General features: G+C 42.5%; 1 protein-coding gene across 1 annotated transcript; it reads left to right on the top strand.

Moving 5' to 3' along the window:
- The first annotated feature begins 14,602 nt into the window (after positions 1 to 14,602).
- On the top strand, positions 14,603 to 21,140 carry LOC123448786 (YTH domain-containing protein ECT4-like). Its single transcript, XM_045125795.1, has 8 exons — positions 14,603 to 14,873; positions 16,457 to 16,542; positions 17,030 to 17,177; positions 17,272 to 17,345; positions 17,448 to 17,924; positions 19,134 to 19,490; positions 19,611 to 19,823; positions 19,903 to 21,140. Exons 2-8 carry the CDS (start codon positions 16,540 to 16,542, stop codon positions 20,770 to 20,772), a joined length of 2,142 nt encoding a protein of 713 aa, XP_044981730.1. The 5' UTR covers positions 14,603 to 14,873; positions 16,457 to 16,539; the 3' UTR covers positions 20,773 to 21,140.
- The last annotated feature ends 1,647 nt before the right edge of the window (positions 21,141 to 22,787 follow it).

Genomic DNA, 22,787 nt, shown 5'->3' with positions numbered 1-22,787 from the left:
TTTCATGATCCACATGCATGCAAAGTTGACGCTCATCAAAAATAGTGGGATTGTCATCAACTAAAGTCATGATTTCTCCAATCCCACTTTCAATATTGTTGCAAATATCATAATCATCATGAGGCTTGAACAAATTTTCAAGATCATAAGAAAGATTATCACCCCAATCATGATTATTGCAACAAGTAGGGGACATAGCAAAACTAGCATCCCCAAGCTCAGGGTTTTGCATATTTTTAGCATGATTGTCACTAATAGGATTTATAGTGAAACCATTGCAATCATGCTTTTCATTCAAGGAGCCCTCGTGAATCACTTCATAAGTTTCTTCATCACGATTTTCAGATTCATGCATCTCAAGCAAAAGTCCATAAAGATAGTCAAGTGCACTCAGTTCACTAGCAATTGGTTCCACATAAGTGGAACTCTTAAAGAGATTAGCAAGTGGATGAGGATCCATATCACTAGAATTTCAGCAAGCGAAGATGCAAGCATATTGAAGGCACATAGCACACAAGCAACGGAAGGCAAACGAGAGAAAAGGGCGAACGAAAAAGGAAAACGAAAAAGGAAAATTGTGAAGTGGGGGAGAGGAAGACGAGAGGCAACTGGCAAACAAAGTAAATGCAAGAGATGAGTTTGCAACACCTACTTGGATGAGTTCTTGACTTGATCTCTCCCTGGCAACGGCGCCAGAAATCCTTCTGCTGCTGGCTACGCCTGTAGGGATTTCCTTGGCAAGTATGCAAAGGATTCCCCAGCGGCCTTGGAGCCTTGCGTTGGTGTTCCCTTGAAGAGGAAAGGGTGATGTAGCACAACGGCGGCAAGTTTTTCCCTCAGTTTGAGAACCAAGGTACCAATTCAGTAGGAGGATCGCGTCAAGTCACAAGTACCTGCACAAACACAAAGAGCTTGCACCCAACGCTATGAAGGGGTTGTCAATCCCTTATAGATTGTTTGCAAAGTGAGAACTGAAAGCAAAAAGTAAACAAAGCAAAGTAAAAGTAAAAGTTGAGATGATAATTGTGAGTAGACCCGGGGGCCGTAGTGTTCACTAGTGGCTTCTCTCATGAAAGCAAGTAGACGGTGGGTGAACGAATTACTGTCGAGCAATTGATAGAACCGTGCAAAGTCATGACGTTATCTATGGAAATGATCAACATATAGGCATCACGTTCAAAACAAGTAGACCGATACTTTCTACATCTACTACTATTACTCCACACGTCGAACGCTATCCAGCATGCATCTAGTGTATTGAGTTCATAAGAACAGAGTAACGCCTTAAGCAAGATGACATGATGTAGATGGACAATCTCAAATCTATGATGAAAGCCCATCTTGTTACCCTTGATGGCAACAACACGATGCGTGCCTTGATGCCCCTTCTGTCACTGGGAAAGGTCACCGCACAGTATGAACCCAAAACCAAGCACTTCTCCCATTGCAAGAATCATAGATCTAGTTGGCCAAACAAAACCCAAGACTCGGAGAGACTTACAAGGATATCAAATCATGCATATAAGAAACCAGCAAAGACTCAAATATAATTCATAGATAATCTGATCACAAATCCACAATTCATCAGATCTCGACAAACACACCGCCAAAGAGGATTACATCGGATAGATCTCCATGAAGATCATGGAGAACTTTGTATTGAAGATCCAATAGAGAGAAGAAGCCATCTAGCTACTAACTACGGACCCGTAGGTCTGAAGTAGACTACTCACGAGTCATTGGAGAGGCAATGATGTTGATGTAGAAGCCCTCCAACTCCAAAGTCCCCTCCGGCAGGGCACCAGGAAGGGTCTCCAGATGAGATCTCGCGGAAACGGAAGCTTGTGGCGGCGGAAAAGTGGTTTCGTGGACGCCCTGATTTTTTCTGGGATTTTAGGGAATATATAGGCGTAAGAGCTAGGGCAGGGGAGCTCCAGGGGGGCCACAAGCGTGGTAGCCCCCCCCCCCCCCGGCCGCGGCTACAGGGCTTGTGGGCCCCCTGTGGGCCTCCTGCCTTGGCCCTCAAGTCCCCCGATCTTCTTCTGTTCTGTAAAAGTTCATTTCGGGGATTTTATTCCGTTTGGACTCCGTTCCAAAATCAGATGTGAAAAGAGTCAAAAACACAGAAAAACAGGAACTGGCACTTGGCACTGAATTAATAAGTTAGTCCCAAAAAGATATAAAGGTATGTAAAACATCCAAAGTTGACAAGATAACAACATGAAACCATCAATAATTATAGATACGTTTGAGACGTATCAAGCCACCCTTTTCACTAGTGAGGAGAAGATCCGCTACTACTATATCCTTAATCTGTTTCCTTTCTCTCTAAAGGATGACACTAAAGCCTGGTTCACTTCTCTCGCTCCTGGATGTGTGAGTAGTCCCCAGGATATGGTCTATTACTTCTGTGAGAAGTATTTCCCTGCCCATAAGAAGCAAGCTGCCTTGCAGGAAATATACAACTTTGCTCAACTCAAAGAAGAGAGTCTCCCACAAGCTTGGGGGAGGCTCATCCAGCTAGAGAATGCTTTGCCTGATCACCCTCTTAAGAGAAACGAGATACTTGATATCTTCTATAACGGACTTACCGATGCTTCTAGAGACCACCTAGATAGTTGTGCCAGTTGTGTTTTTAGGGAACGAACTATAGAACAAGCTGATATCCTACTGAATAACATCTTGATCAACGATAATGCTTGGACTATTCCAGAACCACCTCCTAAGCCAACTCCTAAGAAAAGAGGTATTCTATTCCTCAATCCCGAAGATATGCAAGAAGCCAAGAAATCTATGCAAGAGGAAGTCATTAGATCTGAAGAAGTCAAAAATCTACCGCCTATCGAAGAGATCCATGGTCTCAATAACCCGATACAAGTAGTAGAGGTGAATTCTCTGTGTAGATTCAATGAGAGTGACATTCCTTTTGACAAACCTGCTAGCATATGCTTTGATGAATTTGACAACTTTGTTGCCAAACAACAGAGTTTCAATGATTATGTTAGCAGACAATTGGAACAAAGTACTCGTATGCTTAGTCATTTAAGTGCTTGTGTTCACAGAAATGTCAATGATCTGAAGCTTCTGTGTAAACATGCCTCTATGATTACTACTCAGGTAGAACAAGTACTTAAAGCTCAGAATGACTTGCTCAATGAAATTAAATGACAACTCTGTTAGAGTCATTACTAGAGGAGGCAAAATGACTCAGGAACCTTTGTATCCTCAAGGCCATCCTAAGAGAATTGATCAAGATTCTCAAGGAATTAATGCTGATACACCCAGTCATCCTAAGAATAAGAAGAAGGATGATAGAAACCTACATGTTAGTTCACCAAATACTATCACACCTGAAGAACCAAATGATATTTCTGTGTCTGATGCAGAAACACAATCTGGTGATGAACATGAACCTGGTGACAATATGGACAGCGATGTTCATAATAATGCTCAACCTAGCAATGATAAGGATGTGGAGATTGAACCTACGGTTAATCCTGATAACCCACAACCTAAGAGATACGATAAGAATGACTTCACTGCTAGGAAGCATGGTAAAGAAAGGGAGCCATGGGTTTAGAGACCCATGCCCTTTCCTCCTAAGCCATCCAAGAAAAAGGATGATGAGGATTTTGAGCGCTTTATTGAAATGTTGAGACCCGTCTTTCTGCAGATGCGGTTAATTGATATGCTCAAAATGTCTCCATATTCCAAGTACATGAAAGATATCGTGACCAATAAATGGAAGATACCAGATCTTGAGATCTCCACCATGCTTGCCAATTACACTTTCAAAGGTGGAACTCCTAAGAAACTTGGTGATCCCAGAGTGCCCACTATACCTTGCTCCATTAAAGGAAACTACGTAAGAACTGCCTTATGTGACCTTGGAGCCGGTGTTAGTGTTATGCCTCTCTCTCTTTATCGTAGACTTGAACTGGATAAGTTGACACCCACTAAAATTTCTCTGCAAATGGCCGACAAATCAACTGCTTTCCCTGTCGGCATTTGCGAGGATGTGCCTGTTGTGGTTGCTAACGTTACTATCTTAATGGACTTTGTTATCCTGGATATTCCTGAGGATGATGCCATGGCGATCATTCTTGGAAGACCGTTCTTAAACACCGCAAGGGCTGTTATAGATTGCAGCAAAGGCAATGTCACCTTCCATGTCAACGGTAATGAGCATACAGTGCACTTTTCGAAGAAACGGTATCAAGTACATTGCATCAATGCTATCGAAAAAACTTCATCGATTCTTATTGGGAGCTTTGAATGCCCTATACCTCGTGTTAAGATGAAGTATGATTTGTTTGTTGGGGAGATTCATATCCCCATTGAGGTGACTTAGTGGCTATTCGACAATTCTCCGTTTCCTTTTGCGATTTGAAAAAGTTTTGTCATGAGGATTTGATCAACCCCATTGACGGATTTCTTTCGATGACCATGAAATGGATGAATCAAAGAGTCACTTACCTCGGTTTTAAGCTTTCACTTTCTGTTGCTTAGAAGGAAAATGATAGATTTACTTTAGTTTTTCCTGTTTTCTGTTTTAGCGTCCCGGAGAAAAGTACCCCGAAAATAAAAGTTCTCCCATGGTCCTGAAAATCAAATATGATTTTTTCTGGATTTTTTTGAAAAATATTGGGACTGAGAGCTGGCCTGGGGGCCACACCAGTGAGCCACAAGCCCTGTAGCCGCGGCCTCCCTCCCTGGCCGCGGCTACCAAGCTTGTGGGGCCCACAGGGACCCCCTCCACTCATTCCAGTTCCCATCCTCTTCTTCTACCTCCAGAAAAAATCGTTTCGCAGCTCAAACCCGTGTTCTTGCACATTTGGCTCTGATTTTCGATCTCCTTGCTCAAAGCACCATTCTCCGAACCGTTTTGGGGAAATTACTCCTTGGTAAGTGACTCCTCCATTGGTCCAATTAGTTTCTACTCTGGTGCTTTATCCTTCGCGTATTCTTGCTACCTTGGTGACCTTGTTCTTGAGCTTGAAATGTTGATTTTAGCTGATCCCAAGTAGTTTTAGCGCGTGATACGGTCTCTAGGCACTAGTAGTAGTAGTTGCTACGAGTTGTGTTAATCCTTACTCACTTTTCTTTCGAAGTCTCTAAAAATTTCAGAATTTTTCAGAGTTAGAAAAGGGAAAAGATGAGGAGGTTCTTGAGAGGCTCTTCAAGCCGTAACCCCAAGGAGGATGAGAAGAACCACCCCAAGTACATGGTTCCTCGAGTCACAAAAGTTCGAGCGTGCGAGTGGCCAAGTGATGAATTTTTGCGCACCGTTGGGCTTTATGAAGACTTTTATTACTTGGTGGAGAACGCAGGTCTTACCGCGTTCGTTGAAGATAAGTGCCCACAATACCTCATTATCACCAATATTTTCGTTCAAAGCTTCAACTTTTATCCAAGAAGAATCCTCCTATGCTTGAGTTCATGTTATACAATATCCCCCAGCGCATGACACTACATGATTTTTGCAATGTTTGCAAATTACCTTATGTTGGGGATATTCATGATCCTCGTCCACGGGACTTGGAGGCTTTCATAGATACTATTGCTGTTGGAGAGGAGAGAGGAGTGTCTCGCGCTAGAATTGCTAGCATACTTTTCCTGTGCTTCTGTACTTCTCATTATTTGTGGGAAAATGTTTGATTGGCCGTGGGGAGGCTGGATCACTTAGCTCTCCAGACCTTGCGGTTTTGCACGAAGGCCTTTATAACAATAAGACTTATAGCCTAGGTGTTATAGTAGCTCAGCGGTTGAACACAAACCGTTCCAAAGGTGTCGTCTATGGAGGTATCTATGCTACTCGTCTTGATAGACACTTTGAGATACCTATTAGACTTCACGAGGAAGAAGAAATGCTTCTTCCTGAGAAATATCTGGATTATGACAGCATGGTTCGCCATGATTTTCTGGATAGAGATGCTAGTAGATGGATGATTTATAACCTGGTATTTAGTCAGGGTACTCGAGAGACTATTACTTTGCCTGCTCCTTCTTTGTCCAACCTTTATGCAGGCAGGTACATTATTATGCCCTCGAACATCTACGTGTATTGGGGCCTAGCCCAACCACAGGTGCCCGCGCGTGAGCCACCAGTTGAGTACCAGGCACCAGTTTATCAGTGGGAGCCGGAGGAGCTCGCATAGCAGTGGCACCCTCAGTCCACTTCGGAGGTTCCAGACGGTTACTACTCACCTTGGGAGTAGACCAAGCTAGGCCAAAAGCCTAAGCTTGGGGGAGTACGTGTTTGCACCAACTTTACATTCATGCTTATGCTTTCACTTTGTTAGTCGGTGTTTACACTTTGCCACTGTATTATCCACGCTAGTTTATTTTCGTTTTCTTGTTTTCTTGTTTTGTGTCCTTTTGAGAAAACCCAAAAAGATTTTCCTTTCTTCTTTTGCTTGTTGGGAGATTTCCCGTGTAAATAGTTTTCTTTTTCTTTGAGTCGAGGTAGAAGACCATGGTTACAATGTTTAGTGGCTCTCGCATGCATACCTGTTCATTTGTTAAAGAGCCACATTACTTTGTCTTCTCCTTTGTGTTTGCCTGCAGATTCAGCTTAGTCCAATGCACGAGCACTCTTATTATTGTTCACATCGTTCGATCGTGCAAGTGAAAGGCAATAATGATGATATATGATGAAGTGACTGAGACTGGAAAAGCTGGTATGAACTCTATCTATTTTGTTTTTGTAAATATGACTAGCTTGTCCTCCCAGATTCAGCTTTGTTGAGAGAGAACCATGTTTGCAATGACAACTTAGAGATCATAGTTTCTGATGCCACACTTAATTAGCTAGGAGCTTATAATGGTTTGTCTTGAATGCCAACATAGATTTTGAGATGACTATGTTGTAGTATGATAGGATGGTATTCTCCTTTGAATGATTCAAGTGGCTTGACTTGGCGCATGTTCAAGCATGTAGTTGAAACAAAATCAACATAGCCTCTATGATGTTCATGTTCATGGTGATTTATATCCTGCTCATGCTTGCACTCAATGTTAGTCAAACTCATTGCATCTTGATGACTGTTGTCGCTCTCTAGTTGGTCGCTTGCCAGTCTTTTGCTAGCCTTCACTTATACTAAGAGGAATACTGCTTGTGCATTCACTTCCATAAACCCAAAAGTTTTTCCATGAGAGTCCACCATACCTACCTATTTGCGGTATCTACCTGCCGTTCCAAGTAAATTTGCATGTGCCATTCTCTAAACCTTCAAGAAATAATCTGTTTTGCATGCCCGAACCGCTCATGTGGTGACAGGGGGATATTGGTATCTTCCATGTTAGGCGTGTTATCCTCGACATGTGTTTATTCACTGTCATTCACGAGAAAGGGGCCGGTAATTGGAATGCCCAGTTCCACGCTTAAATCGAAAACATAACTGTAAAACAAGACTCCCCCCGGATTGATGTTAGTATGGACGGTACCCGAGGATTCGGCTAGCCGTGGAGTGTGATTGATTGGTGGTGGGGAGTTAAAACTTTACTTTTCTGTTTGGGAACCTCCTATAGCATGAGTAGCATGGAAGATATTGAGAACTCTTGGTCATTGCGTTGACAATGAAAGCATGCCAGCCAAAATTATTATCTCTGTTTTCAAAGCTTGAGCTCTGGCACCTCTGCAAATCAATGCTTCCCTCTGCGAAGGGCCTGTCTATTTATTTTCCTGTTGAGTCATACTCTTCTTATTTAAGCACCAATTAGAGAGCACCTCTGTCATTTTTATGCTTTGCTATTGATTGATATTGAGTATGACTATGACTGGATCTTCGTTGCTATGAATTAGAATGTTTAGTCAGCCCTTGATCTTTGAAAGTGCTCTGCATTTATGTTTTGCGGACTCAGAAAGAGCTAGCAAGATACCACCTATTAATATTGCTTCATGCTTGTTTTGATTGAATTGTTGGTATCTGAAACTCATTATTATTTGCTCGCTAGCTGATTATGCCATTGATATTAGTTTACCGTGAGACCTATGTGGTTAACTTGTGATCTTGCTGAAATTCTGCTTATGAGTTAGACATAGTTGCAACAACAAGATCAAACAGAGTTTGTCAAAGTTTTTCTTTCCCTTTCAGTTTGTCAACTGAGTTGCTTGAGGACAAGCAAGGTTTTAAGCTTGGGGGAGTTGATACGTCTCCATCGTATCTACTTTTCCAAACTCTTTTGCCCTTGTTTTGGACTCTAACTTGCATGATTTGAATGGAACTAACCCGGACTGACGCTGTTTTCAGCAGAATTGCCATGGTGTTGTTTTGTGCAGAAATGAAAGTTCTCGGAATGTCCTGAAAATTTACGGAGAATATTTCTGGAAAATATGAAAAATACGTGCGCAAAGATCCACCGGAGGGGGTGAGCCAGTGGGCCACAAGCCCTGTAGCCGCGACCTCCCCCCTGGCCGCGGCTACAAGGCTTGTGGGGCCCACGTGGCTCTGCCTCCCCCAATTTCAGCGCTATTTATTCCCTCTCGTCCCGGAAAAAATCAAGAGAGAAGAGTTCATCGCGTTTCACGATCCAGAGGCGCCGCCACATCCCGTTCTTGCCCTCAAGGGCAGATCTGGAGTCCGTTTTGGGCTCCGGATCAAGGAAATCATCGCCATCGTCATCATCAACCTTCTTCCCTCTCCAATTCCATGAAGCTCTTCATCGTTTGTGAGTATCTATTCGTAGGCTCGCTGGGCGGTGATGAGTAGGATGAGATCTATCATGTAATCGAGTTAGTTTTGACGGAGATATATCCCTAGTATTCACTATGTTCTGAGATGGATGTTGCTACTAGCTTAATGCTTGTCACTAGGGCCCGGGTGCCATGAATTCAGATCTGAAATTATTATGTTGTCACCAATATATGTGTGTTTTAGATCCAATCTTGCAAGTTGTAGTTACCTACTATGTGTTATTATCCGGCAACCCTGGAGTGACAATAACCGGAACCACTCCCGGTGATGACCATAGTTTGAGGAGTTCATGTGTTCACCAAGTGCTAATGCGTTGGTCCGGTTCTTTATTAAAAGGAGAACCTTAATATCCCGTAGTATCCATTTGGACCCCGCTGCCATGGGAGCTAGACACATATCCATTTGGACAATAGATGTCATGCAAGTTCTTTTCCCTAAGCACGTATGACTACACACGGAATGCATGCCTACATCACATTGACGAATGGGAGCTAGCCACATATCTCTTCGTGTTATAACTATTGCATGATGAATGTCATCCAACAAATCACCGATCCATTGCCTACGAGTTTGTCCCACTGCCACTTCTGGTCTGACTCCCAAAAAGAGGTCTTTCAAGAAGACTACTTCCAAGAACAAGGGGATCAACGTTCGCACTATGCCACCTAAGGATTTTCTGTTGTTCCGCAACCGCAATCACTATCTGGAAGACAAGGCTCAGATCAAGAACATCGAGCATGTTTGGTCACGGGATCAGTGCATGATCTATCGCGACATCATCGAGCCATTCAAGAACATATTTGTCCCAGTGCAGTGGATTGACCTTGCTCACCTTCAGCGGAATCCGGATTACTTTGATGAGGCTCTCTCCTTGATTGATAAGCTTGGCCTTAAAGAGATCGTCACCTTCATGCAAGACTTTGACCCAGATGTTGTGGCCCAATTCTATGTCACTGTTCACTTTGCACCTGATGACGTGCGCACCATGACTTGGATGACCGGTACTCAGAAGATGACAGGTTCCTGGTCAGAATTCATGCAGCTTCTCAACGTCGACTTTTAGGGGGACGAAACTCCTCTTGGGATGCGTCCTCATGCTCCTTCTTCATCTACTGCCACCCCCAAGGACAGGCTGCAACAACTTTATGTGAAGAAAGGTGTGATCCCCAAGCATATGGATATCATGCATCGGATCTTCCGCAACACTCTCTTTCCTTGCATTGGCAACTTTGATGAGGTGCATGGTCATCTAGCTGAGATGCTTCTGCTCTGTGAGGAGGCTAGGACTAAGGAAACTACCCCTCTCGATATTGCCCACGTGATGTTCAATGAGCTCTGGAACTCCATCATGAACCGCAAGGTTCCCATCTACGGGCCCTACTTGTTTGCCTATATTCGCAAGAGGTGGCACGACGTCTATCTGATAGACCAATTCCCTATTCAGACTGATTCTTTTGTGCATGATCCTATCAAGCTCCGTATCAAAGACAAATGGGCCAACCCATCAACTTCGTCTCAGCACATGGACACGGACACAGAGACTGCTGCTGGAGGAGGTCCTGCTTCACAGTCCCGCTCTTCTGCTATGCCATCTTGGGCAGTGAAACTGAAGGATGAAATGAAGACTCTCTTCTGTATGCAGGCCAAGGGACAATGTCAGTCTCATGTGGCCCAGAAGGAGAACCGTCAGAGGCACAAGCGTGTCTTGAGGACCCTTGATGTAGATATCTCCAGCGGCTCAGAGGACGACATCACTCCAGAGTCTGATTGGATGCGGGCTCAAGGTTATCAGTGGACTGGGTTTGATGCAGAGGAGGAGGCGTCTGAGGAGGACAATGAGGAGGAGCAGGACGATCCGGATGCCACAGACGCGTCTGGGGAGGATGAGGATGCAGAGTGACCACCTGTGTCGTTAGGTGTGCCCCTTTTTGGTGTCTTGTGCCAAAGGGGGAGAGAGTCTAGGAGCTGGATTTGCACTTTGCTTTTCCTTTGCATATCGTTATCGTGTTTGTTCTGAACTTGGTTTGATCTTATTTGCTATCTTTGCTTTGTGTGATGTGAGACTTGGTCTAGTGTGAGACTTATTTCTATCATATGCTGTGAGTCATATGCTCTTCAATTATCTCTACCATTATCTTTATGTTCACATGCTATCTACTGTGCAAATCCGGTATTGTCATCAATCCACCAAAAAGGGGGAGATTGTTAGGGCATATCTATGCCTAAGTAATTTTGGTGATTGATGACAGTACCGTAAAGGACTAATCGTGTGCATTAAGATTTCAGATAACACATGACAATGGCACAAGACGACTCGGCCCCCTCCATGGAACAGAAGCCCGATGTCCTCTACGATTCTCTTTCTTTGAGTCATAGGAACGTCGTACTATTAAGAGGGGACCCATAGTGGAAAGGTTTGGGTGGAATCAATTTTGCACGCACACACTTTATCTCCTTTCCCTTTCCTTGCAACTTTGGAGTGGTTCCCGCCTCTGGTTTATCTTCTCTTGCAAAAAGGTGTCCCTAGCGGTAGTACCACTGGGCCTAGCGGTAGTACCGCTAGTGCTGGCGGTAGTACCGCCCCTGGTCAGCGGTAGTACCGCTCCAGGAACTTAGTACCGCCTTCCTAGCGGTTGTACTTCATCATACTTTTTGCGAAGACTTTCTTGGCGGTGGTTGGCCCGGTAGTGCATGTGCACTATCATGGGCTCAGCGGCAGTACCGCTGCAGCCAGCGGTAGTACCGTTGGAGTGCTAGCGGTAGTACCGCTGCAGCTAGCGGTAGTACCGCTAGGCACAGGCTGTGAGTAGGAAAACAGTTGGATTCCCCCCACTATATAAAGGGTTCTTCTTGCTCTAGAACCCTACCTTTGACCCTCCCAAGCTCCATTGTTGCTCCCTAAGCTCAAAAGTGCCTGATCTCTCTCCCTAGCCAATCAAACTTGTTGATTTTCTAGGGATTGGTTGAGAAGGCCTAGATCTACACTTCCACCAAGAGAAAATTGATTCCCCCACCAATCCCTTGCAGATCTTGTTACTCTTGGGTGTTTGAGCACCCTAGACGGTTGAGGTCACCTCGGAGCCACATTCCATTGTGGTGAAGCTTCGTGGTCTTGTTGGGAGCCTCCAAGCTTTGTGTGGAGTTTGCCCCAACCTTGTTTATAAAGGTTCGGTCGCCGCCTTCAAGGGCACCTATAGTGGAATCACGGTACCTCGCATTGTGTGAGGGCGTGAGGAGAATACGGTGGCCCTGGTGGCTTATTGGGGAGCATTGTGCCTCCACACTGCTCCAACGGAGACGTACTTCGTGTCAAAGGGAAGGAACTTCGGTAACACATCCTCATCTTCATTGCTTCCACTTGCGGTTATCTCTAACCTTTACATTGTGTATGCTTATGTTGTTGTTTATCTCTTACTTGTTTTAGTTATCTTTGTTGGTAGCATCATATAGGTTCACCTCTTTGTTGACATTGTAGAGAACCCTTATGTTGCTAACCCTAACTTGCTAAGATTAATTAAAAGTGGTCGTTGCCTATTCACCCCCCTCTAGTCAACCATATCGATCCTTTCAGGAAATGAGTTGCCCATGAACATTAGTCAAGTCAAGAAAATCAGGAAGATTGTTAGGATAAAGAAACTAGCGAGGAAAAAACAACAAGATCTTTGTCTGCACAATGAAGAAGACATCAGTGCACTACAAGATGGTACTAACCATTATACCTTGTCTATTTATTCCTTTGCGCCATTTCAAATCTAGAGAAGATATATATGCATATCCTTGTTTTGAGGCCTTTTCAAAGCAGTTTACTGATGATTACCTCTCAAACCACCTGTATGGTGAGGAGGCGAGGAAGGTATTCATACAACACCCATGGTGCAATATTGAAGTCCTCCTGAAGAGGACGAAGGATGGACGGTCAATCATCCACACACTCACCTAAAGTTGCAAAGACCTTCAACATTAATGAAGGCTCAATATTCGCCTTCCGCTTTAGCAGTTTTCCAGATGAGATTCATATGTCTATCTACCGTCTATGATGCTAATTTCCAAATGTTATAGATGTTGCATGTGAAACTTGATGCTGATGTAGTTGTGTAATGGGGTATCTAGTTATATGCCTATATGGTGTAACTGAGCGCTGAAGCTATATGATGTTGTACTCTGATGTATTTCAATTAAAAATCCTGGTTTCGTAATACGATGAAATATATTGTGTGGTTAATATGAAATGTCAATTTGATTAATAATTGAATTATTAATAATTGAATTATTAATAATTGAATTATTAATAATAGGCCAATTAGCCTGCTAATTGATTTTTTATTGCAAACGATTATTGAGAAAACACCATGGGCGATGACCTAAGACAACACACAGAGAAAACATGTTGGATCAATGAACAATCACACGCGACTTCTTCTTGAAAACTTTTGTGTTAGGCCACCTTGCGCAAACGTTTTCCACATAAAAAGTATGTGTGATGGACAACCTATGCCACACAATTTCTTCTACACACCGTGCGTCATGCATTCAAGAACGCAAACGATAAAATTGCAAATATCGTGTGCAATGGCAATGCTATCACAGACGATTTGATGGAAAAATTTGTGTGCGATGTACGTACGAACGGAGACGTTTGTGTGTGATTCATCATTTGAGATGTACATACAAACGAAAACGTTTTTTTTGGATTGACTGTGTGGGATGTACATACAAACGGAAATGTATTTCATGGATTGACCGTGTGGGATGTACATAAGAAGGGAAACGGTTCTCTAGGATTCACTGTGTGGGATGTACTTATAGACGGAAACGATTGGGTGATGGCTAGCTCGATCGCACATACTCACTAGGCGATGATTTAAAATGCCGTCATGGAAAGGGGTACACCAAAAATGCACTTAAGGTGGTAATTGCACTTTTAATCCCCTCTTTTGATAATATGAATTGAGTTTACAAAGGACATAATTTAAGCTAAAGGTTGCCTATGAAATGCCAAGGGACTCTCCTTAAATTTGTGCATCATTCAATGCTAGTTGAAGCATAATGCACACCCATAATATAAAGAAGCTCTCCTTAAATGATAGTCAAGAAGTCTTCGTGTGTGTGTGCACTATGGACGAGGACCCCGGAGCCATGATCGTCATCATTGAACCATCTGAAGCACCCGACATCCAATCTCGTCATCACACATGCATGATAAGTAACCCTAACCTTCTAGCCCCAAGGATACAATAAGAATCTACTCTGACCCTCAAAGATAAATTCTAGAAAACGACGCCATCCACCTGAGCACGACACCAACGAAGTCTAAAAATCTTAATCTAAACTACTAGTCATAGCGAAGGCACTGGAATTCTCCTCCTCGCCATCAATTATCGGAGCAACGGACATAGGGAAACCAAATCCATTGGCTCACTTGTGAAGCCTAGAGGGAAGGGGGGGGGGGTGTTGCCCTAACCGTCCAGGGAAAAGGGAAGAAAACGCTTCACGTCTGTTTGATCATGAAGGCAGTACTCTACATGCAATGATTACACAAATTATGTATATTTTTTTTACGGGTATGTATACAAATGTTTTAACATGAGATTCATGTGAAGTCCACACAAACTCATGCAGCACTTCGCACAAGCCCTGGTCATATAATACCAAAAATATTAATTAAATTCCAAAATCTTATGATTTCATTTTTCTAGGGTTAATGATTTGATTTTCTTAGAAGCATAGACTTGGTAAAACATCACAACTGCCCTGTGAACTGAAAGTAGCCTTTGCTTCTTTCTTTCCCACCAAGAAAGGAAGCGCACAAACCAGATAGGGAAGAAAAAGCGCAGCGTCCCCGTGCACCGCGACGCGGACCCATATGGCCATGTCACAACATAAGCCGGCCACCTCATCTGGTTACCATCTCAGAAAAATACATTTTGCTCCGCTCTCCCTTCTTTCCCCCCTTCACCTTTTTCCTCTTCCTCGCGGACCTCGCCTCTCCTCCCCTCCCCTACACAACCTCTGCGCCACCATGCTTGCTCCAGCCGTCTACTAGGTTCGCTGCGCGGGAGCCTGCGTCCCTCGCCTCTCCCCGCCCCGCCATGTTTGGAGTCTCGGCCGTCGCCGCCTGGAGCCTGCTCGCCGCGGCTTGATTAATTGGCTCCGCCATTTTTCCTCTGGGTTTTCTAGGTATTCCTTTCGTCCCTGTCGGCGTGTTGCCGTAGTGCTATGCGAAGGCCATCCAGCCTTCGGGGATTATCCGAATGCACTGCGTGTATGGATACGGTGGAGCACTGGGTTTTTTGGTTGGTACATATGCGTGGATATGGCGGTTGTCCGTCCGCATCTCCCAATTTTGGTGGGTAGGACCTGAATTAGGTGTTTTTTCACTGGAATTCGTAATTGACACAGAATTGGTGTTCCTCGTTGTGAACTGCCTCTTAGGTACCTGCAAGCGCCTCTTAGATGCATAAAACCTGTCACCAGAAGCATTTGTGATCGAATTCCCAGGTTTAGTGTGGATTTCCTTCCTGCTTTGTATACTAGCCTAGAAGAAACGTGGAATCTTCTTAATTTGATTTTGGGTGGATATATGGTCTGCTAAACACTGCCAAGTTGCCGAAACCATTTATATTAGAATTGCCTACTTGGCTGCTAATGCTGATTGCTGAATTTTTCCTTGATTTTGGTAATAGGGGGATGTGGTTAAACAAAAATCAATATTGAAAACATACCAGGTCCAGCACCTTCTAAAAAAAACATTCTTCTAATGATGGAGTCTATGGAACACCACACCACCCTTTAAGCTTTGAACTTCAAACCAAATTGCGTTATGTCAACGTACTCAAACTTGAATGTTTGTATAATAATTCTAGTAAAAAGTACAGATTTTTTGGTTTCTCAACTCGCTGGGTTACATGAGTAATCCTAAGGGTGGGTTTCATTCACGTGTTGCGATTAAAGTCATCTGTTTGCACTACCATTGCCTGCAATATTTGCTGAAGTTCTCTGACGTGCTCTGCAGTCATTTGCGCGAAAAGCAATCCGCCGCTTGAAGCAAGATAACCCATGCTTGTTGTTACCTTAGGGAAATATAAGTGGTGATTAAATGGTTGATCAATATTTGGTGCTTCTTTGAACACGGACATTTTGACATGGATGCTAGAACCATTATCTTCTATTTTTGAAAAAATGGTCTATTGCTAGTATATTGGCCCTGATTGTATCAAATTTGTCCCACTGAGAACCTATGCTTAAATTTCATGCGGGCTGTAAGCGTTTTGAAGCTGTTACGCTGAAGGTTGCTGCTTTTCTAGGAATATCTGTCTCCAATTCTCTGCTATTTGTTTTCTAGGATTATCTTGCAAGTCGTGGATTTGTGCGGTTGGCTCCATGTGGAATTTATGCTTGAACTGCATTGTTGGTTTAGGTCTTTATTGGTGCTTCAGTGCTAAAAGAGTAGTTTGTGCAAGAATCGATACTGCTTGTTGGTTTTGATTGCTTTATGTCTCTACCTCATAATTCAAGAATGTGGAGTATTTGCCATGTTACATGTGTTTGGGACACGGGGGACATCCTGTGGGATTTTTTTTGCTAATTATCCTCATTGTTCTTAAATTTTACCTCAGATCAGTTGGCTAACCTGTCAAACTGACATAAAGCACCTCTGTCCTCTGTTACAACGAAACTCGTTTTTCCCCTGCGGTTTTAGTTTCAGTTTGTTTTTCTTGTAGTTAATACTGAGACTGCATCCCTTATTTACCTTTTTTCAGAGTTGCCAGAGGCATTTATCATATTGTGAAAAACCTTGGTGATTCTGATCCGGAAAGGGAAAACGTGCGAATTACAGACATACATGGTAATCATATCCCTTGGCATAAATTTTCCAGCAAATTGATGTGCAATGTTGCACCTGGTCGTTTTGGCATGATTATATATTTACTTAAGGAGCAAGTAGCACCTGGATGAATCCTAGGATATGGATCTAGGTGCGAGGGGAAGGTGCTACCCTTTACTAACCAGTCATGGGCATGTTCCTTGTAGCTGTCTCGTCGTCTTTGACAATGTAAAACAACTAACTGTATTAATTTTGAATACACGTTTTGGAGCACATAAATGATTTTAAACTAGGGGCTGTTTCCATCTGCAGTAAGATTGCGAATGATGCGTTTCATCCAGTTTAATTTAGATACACTTACAATATATTTGTATTTTCTATCAATAGAGAAGGCATCATCTAAGTTGTTTGCATGGCAGAACTATCTTTTGGCTGAAATTCTCGTGCCTTACGAGAATTTGGAAATATTGGTGGCCCCCATTTAGTGGATGTGTTTCTGTGGTTTCAGATGTCTGGCTTTGGTACAAATTCAGCCATGGGTTCTTCGTCTCTCCCTTCTAGAGTTGTGTATAACACAGGTAGCGATTTACCGGTGGAATACATTTATGACCAGGGTCTTTCTTATCCAGCTACAAACGGATATGCTTACTATGCAGGTATGTATTCCTGTAGCTCCTATTAAACTCCCCTTATCTTTATTTATTTTGGTGGGCATCATGCAGAACTTTTCCGTTTTTTTACGTTGGATAGGATTTGAGCCACCTGTTGGATGGAGTGAAAACACTAATTATTGGGGGGTAGATGGTCAATATCTCCAACTGCAGGTAAGTGCATATGTAACACTTTGGTTGATATTGTAGTTAATACTGTATACTACAGTATTATTGTATGTATTTTGAGACGACTATGTATTTCTGGTTATGCAGAACGACAATCTTCCTTATGTGTATTGCACACCTGGCTATGAATTTTCTTATTCTTCACAAGATCAGTACACCTATATGCCTGGCATGTTCATGGGAGTTGATGGCTCAGTTGTAGGCAGTCAACAGTACTTCACTAATCCATATCAGCCTCCTGGCTCGCCATCTGGTTACTTCCCAATATATCTCCAGCCCACTACAGATTTGAGCTCAGCCGTTTCTTTGGAGCCTCCTGTATTCAGTACTGGCACATCTGTTGCTAGTAGGCATGCTAATACTAGCATAAAAGATACACATCAAATGTCTGGAAATACAATGGCTTCTCAGACTGTCCCTTCTGGAAATCCAGCTATCGGTTCCTCCCATCATGCCTACCAGAATCAAAGCACGAATAAACCTTCTGATCTGCCAGGTGCTAATGTGGCGAGGCATGACAAGCCTTCAACCTCACATTTGACAGTTCTGGTTGATACTGACAAGGTATTGTGACCAAACTTGAATATTTACAGTTGAAGAGTTGCACCTTAAGCCCCCAAAAGGGAAATATGCTTATCATTTTTAATTCTGCAAACTTCTATCTTTCGTGGACAGGGGTGCGTGGAAGTTAGCTATCCACGTGCCAGAACCATGAGTTGATTTCTAAATGTTATGGGTTTCAGCTCTAGCCTACCCCAACTTGTTTGGGACTAAAGACTTTGTTGATGTTTTTATTGTTGTTGTATACTTCTGTCTTTCGTCTTCTACAGTTTATAAGTGCTTCTTTGAGCACTTTGGTGATGAGAATAATTGTATTCCTATATGCTAATGTTCATATTGCATAGTTTATGGGAATCCATTCTCTTGGGATGTAATTTTAATTAACTAAGTACTGCAGCACTGACTACTGAAAGGAAATGTTTCTATTCCCAAATCATATTTTATTGCATTTAGTTACTTTGTGAATAGAGTGCATTTCTAAGAACTACACGAACCCTTGCTAGACTAAAGTCTACAACAGAACCACATTTAAGAAACATTTTCAAAGGACCAGTCTTAATTTGCAAAAACGATTCAATAAACATGCCACTGAGCCAGGACCATTTTTAAGTCTATTCCCATAGGCCTGTCATATTGGGCCCACTACAGAGACAGTCCATTGCTGTCCCTGTTTGTTCTAGGTGGACTTACATGCCATGTAGTGCAGACCAAAGCAGTGCTGGCTGGTAACATGATATAAGGTCCGCCACTTGGTCGCGCATTCGCGAGGCCAGGCACTATTGCTGGCCTCTGTGGCATTTGACTCCATGCTGGCAAAATGGGGCTAGCAATTGTATCTCGACGTGGTGACTAGTGAGATCTACTGGAAACTGATGGAAGTGTGGTTTCCTTAAACAGTTTTCAGGAGTAAGTGTGATTTTTTAAACTGTTTCTTAAAATATGATTTTGTGATAATTTAGTAGTAAGAGTTATAGCAGTTTTCAGAAATTTAGCTTTTATATGAAAAATATTTGCTGTCTTATTATACCATTCTTATATACAGTTCACTGTGCTGTTTCCTTGCTGTTAAATGCTGTGTATTTCGCGTCAACCATCAACCAATGCTAACTTATGAAAGTATGATGTGCCCAAATATCTCTTAAAACAAATTATTATGTGTCCAAAACCGTCACCAAGGATGAAGATCTGATGAAGACTGGGTTTTTTCTTCAGAATTTTCAGGCCGCTTCAGGTAGGGGCAGCTCTGGGGACAATGGACAAAGTACAGACAGGCCAGAAGTTGGCCCAGTGGCTGCCATGGTGGGTGAAGGTGCCCAATCCAAAGCAGTGTCAAGCAGTGCAGTGAAAAACATTGTGATACATCCTGACCAATATAATAAGGCCGACTTCCCTTGTGATCATCCAGATGCCAAGTTTTTTGTCATTAAATCTTACAGTGAGGATGACGTGCATAAGAGTATCAAATATAATGTGTGGTCCAGCACGCCCAATGGCAACAGGAGGTTGGATGCTGCCTACTCAGACGCAAAAGGAAGTCAAATGAAGTGTCCAATATTTCTGTTTTTTTCGGTGAGTATTGATTTTTCATTTTTTTTAATGAAAATATTGATTTGTATTGATTTGTCCTTGTTTTCTTTTCCTTTTTTCTTTTCTTTATGTACGGGTTTGACATACCAACACTTTCTGTAGGTTAATACAAGTGGGCAATTTTGTGGTGTTGCTGAAATGGTTGGCCCTGTGGATTTTCACAAAGACATGGATTTCTGGCAGCAAGATAAGTGGTCTGGGAGCTTCCCACTGAAGTGGCATCTAGTAAAGGATGTGCCAAATTCCACCTTTCGACACATCATCTTAGAGAACAACGAGAACAAGCCTGTTACCAACAGCCGAGATACACAAGAGGTAATTTTTGTTAAATTGTCAGGATTGAACACAAGAGATTATATACTGTGTACTGATGCCGGTCATTTCTTTCCTTTAGATACCTTATAAGTCGGGAATAAACATGCTAAAGCTATTTAAGAGTAGTCCAATGACGACATCGATTCTCGATGACTTTCCTTTCTATGAAGGGAGGCAGAAAGCAATGCTAGAACAGAAGCGCAGACATTTGGGCAGAAGTTTCGGTGGACTTGCTTATGTTCCAGCACTTGTTGCTAAAAGGAGTGTTGTTGGGGAGGGTGAACCTGCTGAAGTAGGTGAAGGCATTAGCAGCAAAGATCCACATTCAGGGAAAACTGGACAGGATAGTGGTGCTTGTGAGCAACCTGACAAGACAAGCCAAACGAAAGATGGAGTGGTTACACAAGTACTAAAAAAGGACGCAGTATCACCTGTTGATCAACCTGAGCATGCAAAAACAGAACGGCATAGCTTAGATGATATTCATCGACAGAATGAGGGCTGTTCTGTTTCTGTGTCACCAAAAAATGTTGGAAGGGAACATGCTGGCTTGAGCGAACTGGCAAAATCTAATGGAAAAGTTTATAGTGACTGTGAATCACAACCTCTTATAAGCTCAACTGAACCCAATTGTTCTGGAAGAAAAGGTCTTTCTCAGGAGTTTGGTGGTCACGACCCATCAGATCGTATGAAAGACGGTGCATCTGGGATAACTAGGGATATGAAGGCTACATTGGTCAAGAAACCAGAGGGCTTATCAACTGGTCATATGGATGGGCAAGCAAAAGGCATTGTGAATGAGTCTCCAACTGGTGTTGTTAAGGTTGGCTCGGTGCACATCAAACTAAATGTGGCGGGGGGCTCGTCGTCTGAGATTATAGGTGATGGTTCCCTTGAGCTGAAGGGAGCAGAACATATTGAGGAGGCCATCTCAACAAAACTGAGTTAAGAGGCAACTAATTTCCTTTTATTTTCTGGGTGTTGTGACATGTTAGTTTAACATCTCTGTTTGTGTTAGTCGGGTTTAGCTGCTTTTGCTTATAGCTACCGCAGCTGGTTTTTCAGCTTGACGACTGACAGCTTGACATCATGGTTGGTTTGGTTTGGGTATAGCTCCTTTTTTGTGTGTGTTCCATAATCTCCAACAAGTGGTCATAGAGGTATTTGTGGTGGGGGGAAATCGTTTCTGTTTGTTGTTCTGTTGGTCTTCATTAGCAGCGACTGAATTATGCATTTGGCATTATTGGGTGAAATGTAATCATATGTTTTTATGGTACCAGTATGGACTATCAGTTGGTGACTGCTGATGGCCGGCAACTGTGTTCTCTTTTATTATTACCACTGTCCCAAATTAGTTGCCTTAGAATCTAAGATAACTAATCCGGGACGGAGGGAGTATATGATTGCCTTGTATAAGTTGAAAGCTTGCCATCTCCCCTTTGAGATTTGCTTTTAGAGATGAGATGATTGAAAGAGAAGGCAATGATACGGCGCCACAATTTGACAGTGCTCTGGTGCTGTAGACAGAGAAGGTTCGCATCCCAGAACATAACCTTCCTTTTATCAGTTTTGCTAAAGCACAACTAGATTGATGTAAGTATTGCACATCTAAGTCCTATGTTATTGATCTTATGCGAAGATTCATGTGTATTTTTTTATTAAGTCACTTAGATGTGCAATAATAAGGGCACATGTAGATGTGCCTATACAGACCCTCTTTTTATCTACCCGAGACCTTTTTGAGTGAACGATCAAATATTCCCCCATTCCTTCTTATTTTAATTTAAATGATTGTATTCCATATGGAATAAGAGGAGAAGAAAAGCATTCCATGACCTCCCGAGGGTTTGTTAAAACTTCCTTGAATTTCTTTATTTTTATTCCTTTTTTGAGCTCCAACCAAAGTAGATTCGAAGACGAGTCACTTCAATTATCTTTGCATCCAGCAGGAATTGAACCCACAAATTTATCAATTATGAATTGGACGCCTTAACCATTCAGCTATGGATGCTTAACAAGGGTCATCATACATCATAAATAACCAATTTTCATATAGAAAGACATCATAGAAAAATGAAGTCGAAACAGTTACGAATTTGATTGAGTTTCCCTTACTTGACTAAACAAGTTCCAGTTCTCTTATTTCAACTACACCAAATGATCTTTCGAATTGGTCAAGACTCCAGTTTATGGCCCCGGCTACCCAATATTCGAGGGACCCCTTTCCCGAGCCCATACGTTTTTTCGTGGGTCTTCGTGTAACCGGTTTGTCAGAAAATATTCGTATCCATATTTATTCACCGTGGATAATTTAGAGTACTATTTAGGGATATATCGTACATCTTTTTTATGCCTCAAACAAATTGGTGGTTGTATATGGCCCTATCGTCTAGTGATGCCTCTATCGTCTAGTGGTTTAGGACATCTTTCTTTCAAGGAGGTAGCGGGGATTCGACTTCCCCTAAGGATAAGGTGTATTATGAAAGGATGTTAATCATAGATTATAAAAAATACTAGAATAAAGTCTTACCGGGTCGATGCTCGAGAATTGTAAGACATGAATATTATAAATTCTCTACAACGTCTAGTAGATAGATAGAATATTTTCAGGAATAAGAAAATCAAAAGAATTTTTCTCTCGACCTCATCAACATTAGTCGAGGATCAGTCACGGGTAGGGAAGGTTGCCATCTTGTCCATGAGAGAAACCATGGTCATGAGTGCAAAACCAATGACCACAAGAGTCCCGATTGCTAGGACACAGATGTACGTACACATCGAACCCATTTTTTGAAACAAGGCGAAAGACTTGCTATTTTCATTAATTAAAAATAAATAAGGCAAAAGACTTGCTATTTTCATTAATTAAGAAGAAGGGTTTGATACACCCACATCGTGGCAAAATACTGGTCGTGTTACTCTTGGGGCATTACATTATTCAAAGGCTTGACACCCGCAATAGTT

The sequence above is a fragment of the Hordeum vulgare genome, chromosome 4H, assembly GCF_904849725.1.
Source record: "Hordeum vulgare subsp. vulgare chromosome 4H, MorexV3_pseudomolecules_assembly, whole genome shotgun sequence".
NCBI lineage: Eukaryota > Viridiplantae > Streptophyta > Magnoliopsida > Poales > Poaceae > Hordeum > Hordeum vulgare.
This window is presented reverse-complemented; position numbering and strand designations above follow the sequence as displayed.